Source organism: Hibiscus syriacus, unplaced genomic scaffold (assembly GCF_006381635.1).
Source record: "Hibiscus syriacus cultivar Baekdansim isolate YM2019G1 unplaced genomic scaffold, ASM638163v2 tig00110333_pilon, whole genome shotgun sequence".
Classification (NCBI taxonomy): Eukaryota; Viridiplantae; Streptophyta; class Magnoliopsida; order Malvales; family Malvaceae; genus Hibiscus; species Hibiscus syriacus.
This window is the reverse complement of record NW_024062689.1, coordinates 40,392-54,343: the sequence shown is the minus strand read 5'-3', so window position 1 is coordinate 54,343 and position 13,952 is coordinate 40,392. Positions and strand designations below refer to the sequence as shown.

The 13,952-nt window shown below is 32.0% G+C and overlaps 1 protein-coding gene across 4 annotated transcripts; it reads right to left on the bottom strand.

The window, feature by feature from the left end:
• Nucleotides 1–10,188: 10,188 nt before the first annotated feature.
• On the bottom strand, nt 10,189–13,952 carry LOC120120198 (exportin-2-like). Of its 4 annotated transcripts, none has more exons than XM_039139877.1 (2): nt 10,937–13,952; nt 10,189–10,547 (listed from the first exon to the last, which is right to left on the bottom strand). In XM_039139877.1, exon 1 carries the CDS (start codon nt 13,868–13,870, stop codon nt 10,937–10,939), a length of 2,934 nt encoding a protein of 977 aa, XP_038995808.1. In that variant the 5' UTR covers nt 13,871–13,952; the 3' UTR covers nt 10,189–10,547. The 4 variants fall into 4 exon arrangements, with proteins under 4 accessions (XP_038995808.1, XP_038995809.1, XP_038995810.1 ...); XM_039139878.1 differs by having other exon boundaries at nt 10,189–10,540; XM_039139879.1 differs by having other exon boundaries at nt 10,189–10,484.

The window sequence follows — 13,952 nt, the reverse complement described above, 5'->3', positions numbered from 1 at the left end:
TCGAAGTCGGATATGTGTTGGGTTTATAATTATTGTGTATAAAGGGTCGATAATTAGAGAATTATCGAGTTTTGTTAACAGTCAACATATGATACGATGAGGGTTCTAATACTTGGTCAGTGACTTACAAGATGTATGATTGGGGTTTTATAGACAACCGTTGAAATTAAGATTTTAGCGTTTTCATTTTGTACTGTTGAGACTTGCTATTATAGCGCCTATTGTCATTGGTTTTACAAAGTGTGGCATCTATGTAAACTGATTAATCATCGTGGTTGATTCATGGTCTGTATTATAGTTGGATGGTTCTTTGTGTCCTGTAATGGAAGGATGTATGTTGATGTGGTTAGTCAGAATATTATATAATAAAGATGTTAGGTTATTTTGTGTTTGAATTTTTGTATTAGTAAAATATTTTTTATGTTTGTTATTAAGATCCTATACTTTGATTGATAACTCTTTTATTGGAGGTAAATATATCTAAAAACTGATTTTTTTTTAAAAAAAAAATTATGAAACATTCACTAATCGGGTGATTGAAGTTGGAGGGTTTGCTTGGTTCATGTACCACGTAAGTGGCTGACGTTATGGTTAAATTGATATGCAATCGTTCTTTTGGTACTCATTTCTTTTATGATCCGTCCCTGGAGATAAATTTTATATTCTATGATGAAATTCGAGATAGTTGAATTGAGGGCGATGATCGTCATATTCTTTTCTCTTTATTAAAAAAATGGGAAAATCTGAAGGAAAAAAAAGGAAAAATTATACAAATCATCTTTTCAATATATAATGTTGTTTTATTAAGTCCATCGTCTATTAAGAATTATAAAATAATCCATCGACCAGAAGGTATTGTTTTGTTGAATCCCATGAAAATTAAAGTTACAAATGGTTATTAGATTATTTATATGTTCCAAATTCATCATTTTATGTTAAAAAATTAGCAACCATTAAAAATTATAAAATGATCACTCGACTATAAGGAGTTATTTTATTGAGTCCATCGACTATTTAAAGTTACAAAATGGTCTCTCGATTATGGAGTTGGTTTGTTGAATCCCTCAACTATTAAAAGTTACAAAATGGCCACTTGACTATTCATTATATTCCAAACTCGTCATTTCCATTAAAAATTTGACGACAATCTGAGTTATATGTTAACCTGCTGGCTGAGATATAATGGTCATTTGAGATTATGAAATCATATTTTATCATATCTCAGTCAGTATGTTAACGAATAGCTCAAACTACCATCATAATTTTAACGGAAAATGACAAGTTTGGGACATAAAGAATAGTCAGGCGACCAATTTATAACTTTTAATAGTTAGTAACTTAATATAACAAAATCCTATAGTCATAGGATCCTATATATACTCCCTTTAACAATTTAACCATATCAATTTAATCCACTCCCTAGGATTAATAGGTATTTTCACTGGAAAAAATTACTGTTGGGCTATCGCCGTTTCTTTCTTTGTGATTCGTGGAAGGCAGGGATAAATTGAGAGGACGGGTAGGACCACTTGTCCTTACTCAAAATTTTAAAATTACTATATATTTTATTAAAAATATATTTTCATTCTCTAAAATTGTATAAATTTAAATTTATCTTTAAAATTTTAAAAATTTAAATTCGTTTTTTAATATAAAATCTTATTTACTTGCTAAGATTCGTGTTATTTCTCAAATAAAATCAAATATATTGACTGATGAGAAGAGAAGCAATTTTTTTTTTTCTATTTTGGCATTGTAGATCCGTGTAATAACTCAGTTTGCCACTGCCGCTTCGGAGGACCCACCGGAAGCATGGTAAGCGTGTGTGGTTTCTCAATAGTGGTCAGCTTTGTCACATCCTTTCCCTCATGTCGTTTAGGGTGAGTGTACCACAATCGCTGTGTGTTTTTTTGCAATTTCTTTTTATTGTATCCGATAATCATTAATTGAGTTTTGATTTTGACCCATTGGCGAGCTTAAGAAACGATGACGATAACCGAGGAAGCACTAAAAGATTCAAAGGAAAAAAAAAAGGTAAAAACGTGAAACAGCGAGTGTTGGGTACGTTCAAAGGGAGAGGGAGTAAGTCACGTTTTCGAGGAAGCCGACGTGGTAGGTATGGTCCAGCAAGTGTTCGGTCGCTCACCTACCAACGTGTCACAACCCGACTTGTCTCGCTTCTCCGATGCAGGACATTCTGCTTCCCATTTTTTAAACAATCTGAAACTTCACACCCCTTTTATTTCCCCCCTAAAATTATATAAACCAAGAAACAAACACAAGATATCTCTAATCTATGCATATGTTTTTCTCTTAGTTAAAGCAACATTTGGTTTGATGCCAACAAATTCATACCATCATAATATAATATTGCCTTAATTTTAACATTAATTAATGTTGGGTTTATAAATTATAATTGTTTGAAAATGATACTAAGATTTCAATATAGATATGCAAATCTTCGTGGTTTGAATTCAACCAATACTGTTGTTTATAGTTAAAATAAATAAATTAGATTAATAAATATTTGATACAGTAGGACGATATACAAGATTTCTTAAACAAATTTAAAAACATGAACTCCTACAGTACGTAATCTCCTAAACAATTAATATAACTGTATGAAACTAAATTGAAAGAGTTATTACCATATAAAACTCTGTAATATTAAATATGTTTTAATTTATCAATATATTATCAGATAAGCATGTAAAATTAAAACCAAAAATTAAAAATTTGAAACTGAATTTTTTGGTTAAACAGAATATATGTTAAAGAAGTATTCAAATATAATTTAAAATTAACTATTTTTTCATCTTTCATTATATTTAAAGTCTCATTTTTATTTTACAAGAATGATTTTATCCAAAATATAACATAATGAATAAGATTTGCAAGCTTCAGTCGAGCTTCATGAACTGGGAGCAGACTGTGCTCTAGATTGTTGTGAATTGGAAAGTAATTCACTTATTGTGCGCATTCTTAAGTTGACTTGGACTGATTTTGTTTATAGTGTTTAGAAAGAACCCAATTTTAAACAGTTTAGGAGGGTTGCTCGCTCGATTGATGTTATTGTTAATCGTACAGTTCGTATTGAGTTGATTAACATTTATATAGACAAAAGATATAATATGAATACGAGACTATGTGTTGAATGTGGATTTTCTTAGTTGAGGGTGCCTCTAGTTATAAAAAAAAAGTAATTAATGTAGTAAACTTCGATATTACATCATTGTGACATTTCCTTTTCCCTAATAAGGCAACACTAATTAACATATGAATTACACAAAAATTGTAAAAGAAGAAGTCAATGATATAAATTCTTTTATAAAAATACAATTGCTGATTGAATTTAAAAAATACATGTTCTAAATTACACTCTTTTAAAGCACTTTTTATTTCATTTTGTTTAAAGATTTTATGTCTAGTCTATAAGATATTTATAATCAAAAGGATTACAAGATTGGAACTTGAAAGTGTCAAGTATGCTTAAAAAAATAAAGATTTTGCGTTTGATGTGCTTTAAACTTATGTTGTATGTGAATCCATTAAACGATTTAATGGTTAAAGAGAGTGTTATTATTTTTTAAAAGTCTTATATTCAAGTAAATATGTCACGTTCATTGTTAAATAGTTAAGAAATTTTAAATAGATTTCTTTTTGTAATCACTACAAACTAATAAAAAAAACTTATACTTTATACAGTGAGATAACTTAACACTATAGTTTAAGATGATATAATTAAAATTTTCAAAATTTATAGAGATTTAATCAAATTTTTTTAAAAGAGTTGTAGGGATTTAATGAAAAACTTCATAGACACACACTATATAATATCATTTAATTTAATACAATTGTTTTTGAAAGAATGCACGTTAATTTAATTTATCATCTACATTTATTGTACGTTTTTTTTATAAATGACTAACTAGTGCAGTAACAATTTATTCTCATTGGTCTTACCAATCAAAACAAACAGCTATGCCCAAATCATTATTCTATTACATGCGGATCGGAATATTCTTTGCAAACAACAATAAGAATAAAATAAAACGAAAAGAACTTAATGGTGGAGGTGGAATCCAAATCATATAAATTACATTAACTAGGGTTAATTATGCCAACGTTCACTGTTAACCAATATGCGTCACTAATCACAATTAGTTAAGCATTTCTTTTTCTTTCTTTTTTTCAAGAAAGAATTGGGGTTAGAGAGAGAGAGAGAGAGCATGTTTGAAGAACAAAACTTTTAATTAAGTTGAAGATTAAGATTTTATTCCCATTTGCATCTTTTGAAGATTTTAAGCAACCCCTTTTTGACTATATTAAATAAAAATCTCAAAAAATAATTTTAAAAACTTGTACACTACATATATATAAGGTAACAAAAAATTAATAAATCATATATTTCTATAATTATTAATATCTAATTTATTACTCGATTAATTTAGATCAAATAATACAAAAATTTATTATAAGAATGATATTTCTAACTTGATTTTATCTGCAATATCAAATTTTAAAATTTAAACATTATTAAAAAGATGTAACATTTTTTTGGTTTAAAGACCAAGCCGGTAATGCAAAAATGACAAACAATTCTCATCCTTGGGAGCAAAAATGTAATTTCCGTTCGTAAATTCCCGTATGTTGTCGTCAATAGAAAAAGAAAATAACTTATGGGAAGGGTTTACGGAACATATTAATGTTAATTATTGCTAAAAATAAAGTATGATCAGGAGTAGTATTCTAAGCACTATTGATGGCTGTGATTTGATTAGGCCAATAAAGGAATGACTCTTAGCGGGTCCAAAGGGGTAGATGCTTTGTAATTTTATTTATTGAAAAAGGTTTGTTAAGCTTGTTGTATAGTCCTATCCATCAGATTATGCAGATTCCTTTAGGATTTAGAGAAGAGATCCAAAGAGACCAAGATTGATCCTTTGAAGGTGCTTCTTTGCTTCCTTTCTTACTTTGATTCGAAGCCTTAACCAATACTAATTTATATAATATATAAAAAGCCTGGGTGGGAGAATCTTCTGATCCCCATCAGTATGTCACTTCTTATTCGGTCACGTTGAAATTAAAAACATTGTAAAAAAACAAATATATTTAGGCTAAATTATATCTAATGATCTTTTAATTTTATCAATCAGGTCACATAATTATTTAGTTGTATTTAATCAAGTTACTAGCAGTTAACAGTTGACAGAAATACTGACGTGACAGTTACAAATTTGGTATAATTATACATATGGTCCATATTGTTTACACATTCTTTCAATTTAATTTATTTTTTAATAAATTAAAATAAATTAGTCTTATTTCTAATTTATTTAATTTATTTTTAATGACTCTGGTTGTAAGAAAACAAATTGAAAGAAATAAATTAGATTCTAAAAAATAAATCAAATCATCTAATCGAATAGGTCCACATGTCATCATTAAAAATAAGATTAATTTATTTTAATTTATTAAAAATAAGACTAAATTAAAAGAATATGTAAACAACAAAGAACATACGTATAATTTTATCAAAATATTTAACTTTCATGTCAGCATTTCCGTCAACTGTTAACGACTAGTGACTTGATTGAATACAATTAAACAATTATGTGGTCTGATTGAAAAAATTGAAATATTGATAGTAAAAGTAAAATTACTAAATAGTTAGGTGGTCAATGATATAATTTACCCTATATTTTATACAACACATGAATTAGAATATACACTAGGCATGCAAACAACTACATTTACATACATAAATGCATATATAAATCATAAAAACTGAATTCATACGATGTACAAAACATTCAACTTATCAACCAAACTAAAACCACATGCAACCAACGTCTAATAAAAATTTACGAAATAAAAAATCTATATATTTAGACTTGTGATATTATAAATATGATGTCATCAATTGAACTTAATCTTTTAAAGAGTCGAAAACTAATGGAGTAAGTTCAATGAAGCAGTCACACAAATATAGTCTAAGAGTTGATTAGAAGACTGCGCACACTATGTTGACTTGAGGTGATATATATATTAACTACCTTATATTCGGTGGAAGGTCCGATGAAATTGATGAAATATGCCTAGTTCCAGTTATACTTTCCTACATATTGGTCTTCTTTTCTCACACCGGAGATTCATGCTTCGAGTAGGTTATTTTTTTTTGAAGGAATGCTTCGAGTAGGTTAGTTTGTCAAATATAGGTGTAGTAATTTTTAGGGTAAATTACGAATTTAATACCTAAACTATTAACATTGATCCATTTTAGTACCTAAACTTTCATTCTTTTTAAAACCATACCTAACGTTTAGTTTTCATTTTATTTTAGTATCCCGTCAATAAAATTTTAACCCGTTTAGTACCTAAACTATTAGTTTTGGTCTGTTTTAGTACCAAAATATAAATTTTGAACGGGGCACTAAAATGAAATATATACTATAGTTTTTAACTGTGAGGAACTCAAGTGAAACAAAAATTAAACTTTAGGTGTTGTTTTGAAAAACAAGAAAATTTAAATACTAAAACGGACCAAAACTGTTAGTTTAAGTACTAAATGTGTAATTTGCCCTACTTTTACCATGTTTAAAAAGAAGTTCTACAACAACAACCAAAATAATAATAACTTAGTGTACGTAAGGACTGATCGAAACAAGTAACCATTGTTGGTAACGCAAGGAATTTGACATTGGATAGGACTCTTTTGTCAGAGTCCGATTCGGTTCATGTGTGTTTCTTTATGGATTCTCTCAATAAAATGATATTGATCATGGTTTATATATTATCATTTCTAGCCGTTATAAAATAATGTTTATGTTCATTAAAATTGAAATTACGACAATCAATTTTTTATAACCGTTATTTGATCTTTTAATCACTTTATACCTACTTTAAGTCTATAGATAGATGACTCATTTTTAGCTATTGAGATATACTAAAAAATGAATTCTCTCAAATGTTTTACTTTCAAACGCTCTCTAGCTTCTTCTACGTTATGTTTCTTAGAGAAGAGCAGTACCACCTAAGTCCACTCTATTTCCGGGTATACGAAATTTGGAGAGCCGTGCTAATTTCATGGGATCGCTCGTCCATTGCACCGATTATATACATTGGAGTGAACTCGCTCCTAAGGTAGGTTAATACCACGATATGGTTGAACAAATTCTTTTTATTTACTTTTTATTATCCTAGAAGTGTTAATGCCTCGTTTTGCTTTTCCAATAAACATGAGACTAAAATATTGTATTGGTTCATGTAGTAATGATACTTAGAGACTCAAGTCTCGTTTTCATCCAAAAGAAACTAAGGTAGGGTAACAATGGTACCATCAACGTAAGAGATCAAAGCACGACTTGCAATTATGAAGTAGACTTGTTATTTCCGGAGAAGATAATTAGTTTCATCTAGTCTAATAGCGATTCTCTTATTAGAAAATGACTTCATAGTGGTAAATACTTGGTTGAAAAGGTAAGAAAAGAATAATTTCATATTCACGTGCAACAAATATAACCAAAAATCTACAAGAAGAACCAATTAAAAAGCGATGAAACAATCAAAACAGAAGTCAAAACGAGAAATGAAAACAGACCATCGATAATAGAGAAATCGAACGGCCACTGCGATTGAAACTGTTATCGGTGATTTTAATGGCTTCGATAAAATTTTATTAAAATAAAAGTTTTGGATGAATACAAAGCAGGGCTCACTATAATAAAATCTTGGATGACTTTTCACCCGTATAACATTGCATTTAAGCACGCTCGAACATATATTTTCTGATAAAAATAGAATAATATCAACCGAAATATGATTCAATCAACCATAAAACTTTATTAACAATGTTTGGACAATAATATATAATTATTTATCATTGTAAATTATATAATATAATTACTATATTTTGTTATACTCAATATACTAAATTATATATTATAATTTGGTCAAATTGTTTAAATAATGTGTGAGAAAAAAATGCTCATATTAGGACGTAGAGAAAATTATTTCTTCAATTAAAATATTTTTTATATTAGTTGGTGGTAATTGTTCGGATCATGTGATGACTTTTGAAGTCGCCCAGATCGCACGACGATTTTTGAAATCATTCTTATTATCGTACGTACATGAAACTTTGAAAAGACACCTTACAATCCACGTGATTTTTCAAAGTTATTAAACGATTCAAACATCTTGTAAAAATCATGGAGTGATCCAAACATATTTTTTTTAAATAATATAGCAAATACTTTAATTAAAAAATAATTTTTGTTAGCCCTCTATTCACATCTCACACCAATCATTTGGATTTTTTGTGAATACATTGCCATTTCACACGCATGTGAAGACCAATAACGTTTTGGGCTTCAATTTATGACACGTGGCTCCACCATGCAGCACGAATATTTGGGCAAGCCCCTAGGCTTTTGGGATAGGTAAGGGGTACCCTACAAATTCTTTAATAAAAAAAAGTGAATCTTATGCTTTTTTATTGTCTGGGGAATTTCAATTGATAATAAAAAGATGGCCATGGGTCAGCTTACGTTGCTTCTTCGATCATCATCTCCCATGCTTACTAGAATTCATTTTTGTCTTTGAATTTCACAATTTTATTTATAAATTTGAATTATTTATTTCAACGCCTATTTGGGCTTTATAACAGAAAAGAAGGGTACGCCTTCGTATATTCTTCAAACACAATCTTATTGACTTTCGGTTAATGACCGACTTTCCTTTGTTTTAGGCTAACAAGAAAGGTAAATATAAAGTTTTGGAATCCAAAATGTGCTGCTTAATAATTTTTTTGTGTAATTATATATTTATTTATTTTAATAATATGATTATGTATTTGACCTTTTAATAGTGAAATGAGAAATTTAGTTATATTTTCCAAAGGTGAATTAGGCATAACTTTTTTGATGTGATTCAGTACTTAACTTTTTATTTATTTATTTTCTGTTACAATTTTCTTAACGATAGTAATTAATTAAAATAATTGAATAAATTCATCAATGATCAACATACAATTAAATATAAATGAAATTTGTTTATTTTATGATACTGAATATAACTGATTAGAATTTAATTTTATAATACATGACCATGATTTTATTCTTTTTATTTTACAATTAAAATAAAGAAACGTAAATAAAATAAAACAGATTTCAAGGTGTTTATGAGAAGAAGAAGAAAATCATTTTTTGCGAGTTCAAGTTGGGAATGGGATGGCATTTTGGGGGTTTTATTTGTCTAATATATGTAGGCGCCGAACTTTTAGACCCAATCTGATTACCTTGGTCATCATTCTTATGCTGTGGAATATTGTTGAGATCCGTTCGACCTCTCCTTTATTTATTTCGCCTTTTCACCACCGTCATAACATTTCTTTAATCAATGGTTAATCTCTGTGTGTTTAAGGAGTTCTGATTAGTTCCGCTAATGGGATTTTAATTTAGAGATTTTAGAATTTGAATCTAAATCTTAGTTAAATTAAGATTTAGGGGGCCAACTAGTTTAACATAAATTCAACAAAAATAATAATCATCGTAATAATGATACTGAGATTTTTTTTTATAACACTGCCTTTCCGATAACTTGGAAAGAAGAATGATGAGTAGAAATGGAGACATAGAGGAATGGGATGTGATGGGCATATAACATAACGGTCATATAATCATGATTATTGCCTTTATCATGCACTTCCAATAATTTATCTCTGTGTATGATGGTTTACACAAACAATTATTTAGTTAAAGATAAATTAAAGGAAAGAGGTAGTGGAAGTTAGTTAAATAATTTAATCAATTTATAGATAATTTCTTTTGAATAATTTATTCATTTTATTAAACTAATAATAATTAGCCACCAAATAAAGATAAAAGTGCCCCTCACCGTATGCACATTTGGTGGTCATGAATATGTATATATATATATATTAGAGTAAACAAAATAAATATGACTTTGAAAATTTTGAAAATTTAAGTATGAAGTTAGACCAAAACTGATAATTTAGATACTAAACACATAATGTTCGCTATATTCTATACACTTCATAATTAAAATCAAAGAAACGAAAAACCTTTTATATTGCACGCAGAATAGCTGAATTTGCTTTTGAAATTGTAAACCCAGAAACACGAGTTGTTTATGTTCTGAAAGCTACAACAGTATTAAAAACAAATATGGTCCCAAGGCACTGGAATGTAGGATTCTTCGATAACGACTTGGGTTTTATACGTTTTAGCATTGAGCTATTTCAAATGAAGGAAAATTGAAGAAGTTTTACACAACTCTTTTCACCAGGACACAACAGGATCTTACAACTTCATGACAACAAAAAAAGACCAAAAAGGGGCTCTCCATTGAACTGCCTACCAGTGGAACCACAGGCACCGGGAGCAGAATTTGAGAGAGCAACCATAACTGCAAAATCCACCAGCACATATGATCCTTCAACTTTATGTCAAAATGCACAACTGCTGCTCACAAATGCATGTTCAAGGTAAGGCACCAAAATAAAGAAGAAACAATATCCCTGCACTCTAGCAATAAAACCAATCGATGAGAATGCACAACCCCAAACAACATACTGCTATTGAAATTTAAACATAAAAAATAGAGAATTCATTTCTTTGGAGTTTGAAGATGGAGCAGATTTGTGGTTGGATTAGACTGAGAGCAGAAGAAACTAGTTTCAGTAGATATGTAGAGAAAACCAAGAGCTTTATTGGGTAAATGAGCACAATTATTATTGAACCTTATACGACTCCAGAAATCACAATTAGGCAACTTTCTGCAGGTCAAAACACCCTGCAATTGGATGTTTAGGTAAATAGTAGCTTGCATGCTATCGCATATGCATGCAGTTTCACTCACTGAAACCAAATCTGAAGCAAAGTTGAAGTAACTATAAGTGCAGAAAGTAACTTACTCAAACTATTTGGCAATTATAAGTGGTGCAAAGCTGAAGCAATGCCGTTTGATTCGCTGGCTCAAGACTTTCACTAATGATCTGGGGATATCTCCCTGGAGTAACTGCAGAAAGTTTTGCCAATGAAGCTACTAAGAATTGCTTTGGATCCTTCACATCAGTCAAAAGATCATCCTCTTTCTTCCCAGCATTGTAAAGTTTGACAAAAGTGGCTGTATATCCTACATTTTCTGCAATATCTGGCATTTCTGGTTCTTCCTCAACTCTGTCCTGCTCAGGCCGTGAAAGAAGGGTAACAATGCTATCCAGCATCTTGCCCCATACTCTAGCAGCTGCAGCATCCAAAAGCACCGGAGTTTCACATATGAGTCTTGTAGAAGCAACTGCCGTTAACTTAAGCTCAATTGCTCCAGTAATCAGCTTAAGATTGGGAATCCAAAACTGCTCCAAAATTACCAAGAATATGTTGGCCTGAACTGCATTCATTGTGCCCACTAAATTTTGAGCCCCGTGCTTGACTAAAAAGAGTGACATGAAAATCACAAGAGACTTTTGGAATTTCACAGTACGGTTGTTTTGGAGGCGCATAAAAAGGACATTCCAAATATTACTCATGTATGGAGATAGGACACCATATTCAAGATTCTCAATCACGGTATTAAGAACATAGAAGCCCTGTTCATCTGTGCCAGCAGATGAGACAAGCATGTTGAAAATACCAAGCACCTGGTTCAGTCTCCCCTCTTGATTGAGCTCATGGGGTGCCTTCTGCAGGAAAGCCTGAAGCAGACGCACAAGAGCTGGAACATTCGATGATCTCCTCCATGATTCAGGGGAGAGGAGAAGCACAAAAATTTGCATGTAGCTTGGAGAGATGGGTGGTTTGTTCAGTTCAACAAGCTGGGCCAACAGCTGGAATGCATAAGGCAAAAACTCAGTCACATCAGTGGCCAAGATGGTTTGGAGACTGGGAAAGAGGCTTGATTCAAAAGCTGATATAAGAGATGCATCCCTCTCACATGCCCGTCTGACAAGAATAGCCACGGACTCAAAAAGATAATGGTTAAAAATTGGGTTTTTTGGATTTTTGCAAACTTCATTAAGAATAGAAGTTAACCCAACAATGCAAGGTCCAGCAATCTCACGTGAAATGTCTGCGGCCGCTAGCACACGCAAGATACATTTCATTACATATTGATTCTCCTCGGACTCTGGAAACTTCAATGCGTTAAAAAGGTTGTTCATTAGCACAGGCACAAAAGGAGTTATATCTGCTGAAGTATATCTAGCATTTCCCCCTTCATCCTTGACAAGCAAGAGTTTTTCTATACAGCTTGCAGCATAAGAGTGAACCACATTTGATTCTGCACCCAAAAATCGAACCAAATCTGGGAACAATTGAAATGCAACAGGCTTTTGTATCAGTCCTCGAAACATTGTGAAAAATTTAAGAGAACCTGCCTTGAGAATTGGAAACGCATTAACATCTTGGCTTTGTAACTCGGGGACTATGACTGATAAGAAGAAGGACTGAACATCCACAAGATCAGTTGAAACAAAGGTGCCCCCGGCCTTCTTAGTTGCAAGAGAGACAACCAAATATATGGCACAGTCCTTGTCCTTCCAATTGGAAGAGGGGTTTGTCGCAAATGAGCTCAACAAATTTTGAATCTGAACAGAAACAATATCAATCACTTGTTTCTTGTAGTTAGTTGCGATCCCTTTAAGCAATTCACAAGCTATCCTTCTCCTTGTATCAAGATCACTCCCTTCCATATCCCTCCTGATGAACTCAATATAATTCATCTCAAAAAGCTCTTCATCCTCATCCCTCAACCGCACATTTGGAATCACAATACTCTGACAAATCTGTGGTAGTACCCCTTCATTAGCAAACAAAGTATGATGCACACTTGTACTAACTGTGGTCAAAAACTTCATTGCTGTAACAGCCAGTTTATCACGACTAGAAGATTGAGACACATTTGTAAGCAAACTCCAAACTGCTGATGCAAATTCATTTAAATAACCTTGAAATTCCTCCTCATTCTTTTCCATGTAAAGACTAATATTTTCACATACTGCAGCCCTAAGTTCATCGACTAATGCTAGCCCATCACTGTTACTTTCAAGAGAAGGATAATTTGTGGTCAAATACTTCCTAAACTCACCCATCCACTCCCTCATATGATCCTCGAAGAATTCGGGCAGTTCTTGGAAGTTCAATGAAAAGAATATCCTACAACATAACCTCTGAGATTCAAACAGTGGCCGGAGGGTCGCAGGGGAACCACCGCCAGGAGCATCAGCCATTGAGTCAACTAATGAAGCAGTTTTAAGAAATATTTCTAATAATGGAGCCGCGAAATTATCCAAACAGTACTTTAGATCAAGCAAAAGGTCGTTCGTTTTATACTGATACCTAAATTTTTTGAAAATTGAATTTGCAGTTCCGAGAATACCGTTAATGGAAGCATAATCAGAGGACTGTGCAGCCTTTTGGAGATTTGAGATGAGCTCGGGAAGCAAAGTCGGCCACGATTTGGGGAAATCGTGCTTACCGATAACTGCAAGGGCTTCACAGAGCTGGCTCTGAATGCGAGGGGTAGAAGATAGCATGAGTGAGACGATTAGGGTTTTGATTTGATCCTTCTCAGGGTCGAGGATAGGGGAAAATGTGGCGCGGGCGTTGGAATCGTTAGAGGGAACCCAACGGGTCTTCAGGTGGTTCTTGAAGTTAACAGCGGCAGCTTGACGGATCTGCTCGTCAACAGAAGGCTCCGCTACGAGACGGAGAACAGCGAGACCGTAGTTTGGACGATCCGCAGCTTCGGCTAGGGAAGATTCGGCGGCGCGTCGGGGTTCCGGCTTGTGCGAGAGAGTGTGGAGGAAACATTGCGAGAGGAATTGAAGGGTTTCGGCATTCCACTCCATTTTCAAATTAAAAAAAAAACAATTCCAGAAACTTTTTTAAGAAGAAAATTTCTGGATGTCTCAGAAATAATTCTAGGGTTTA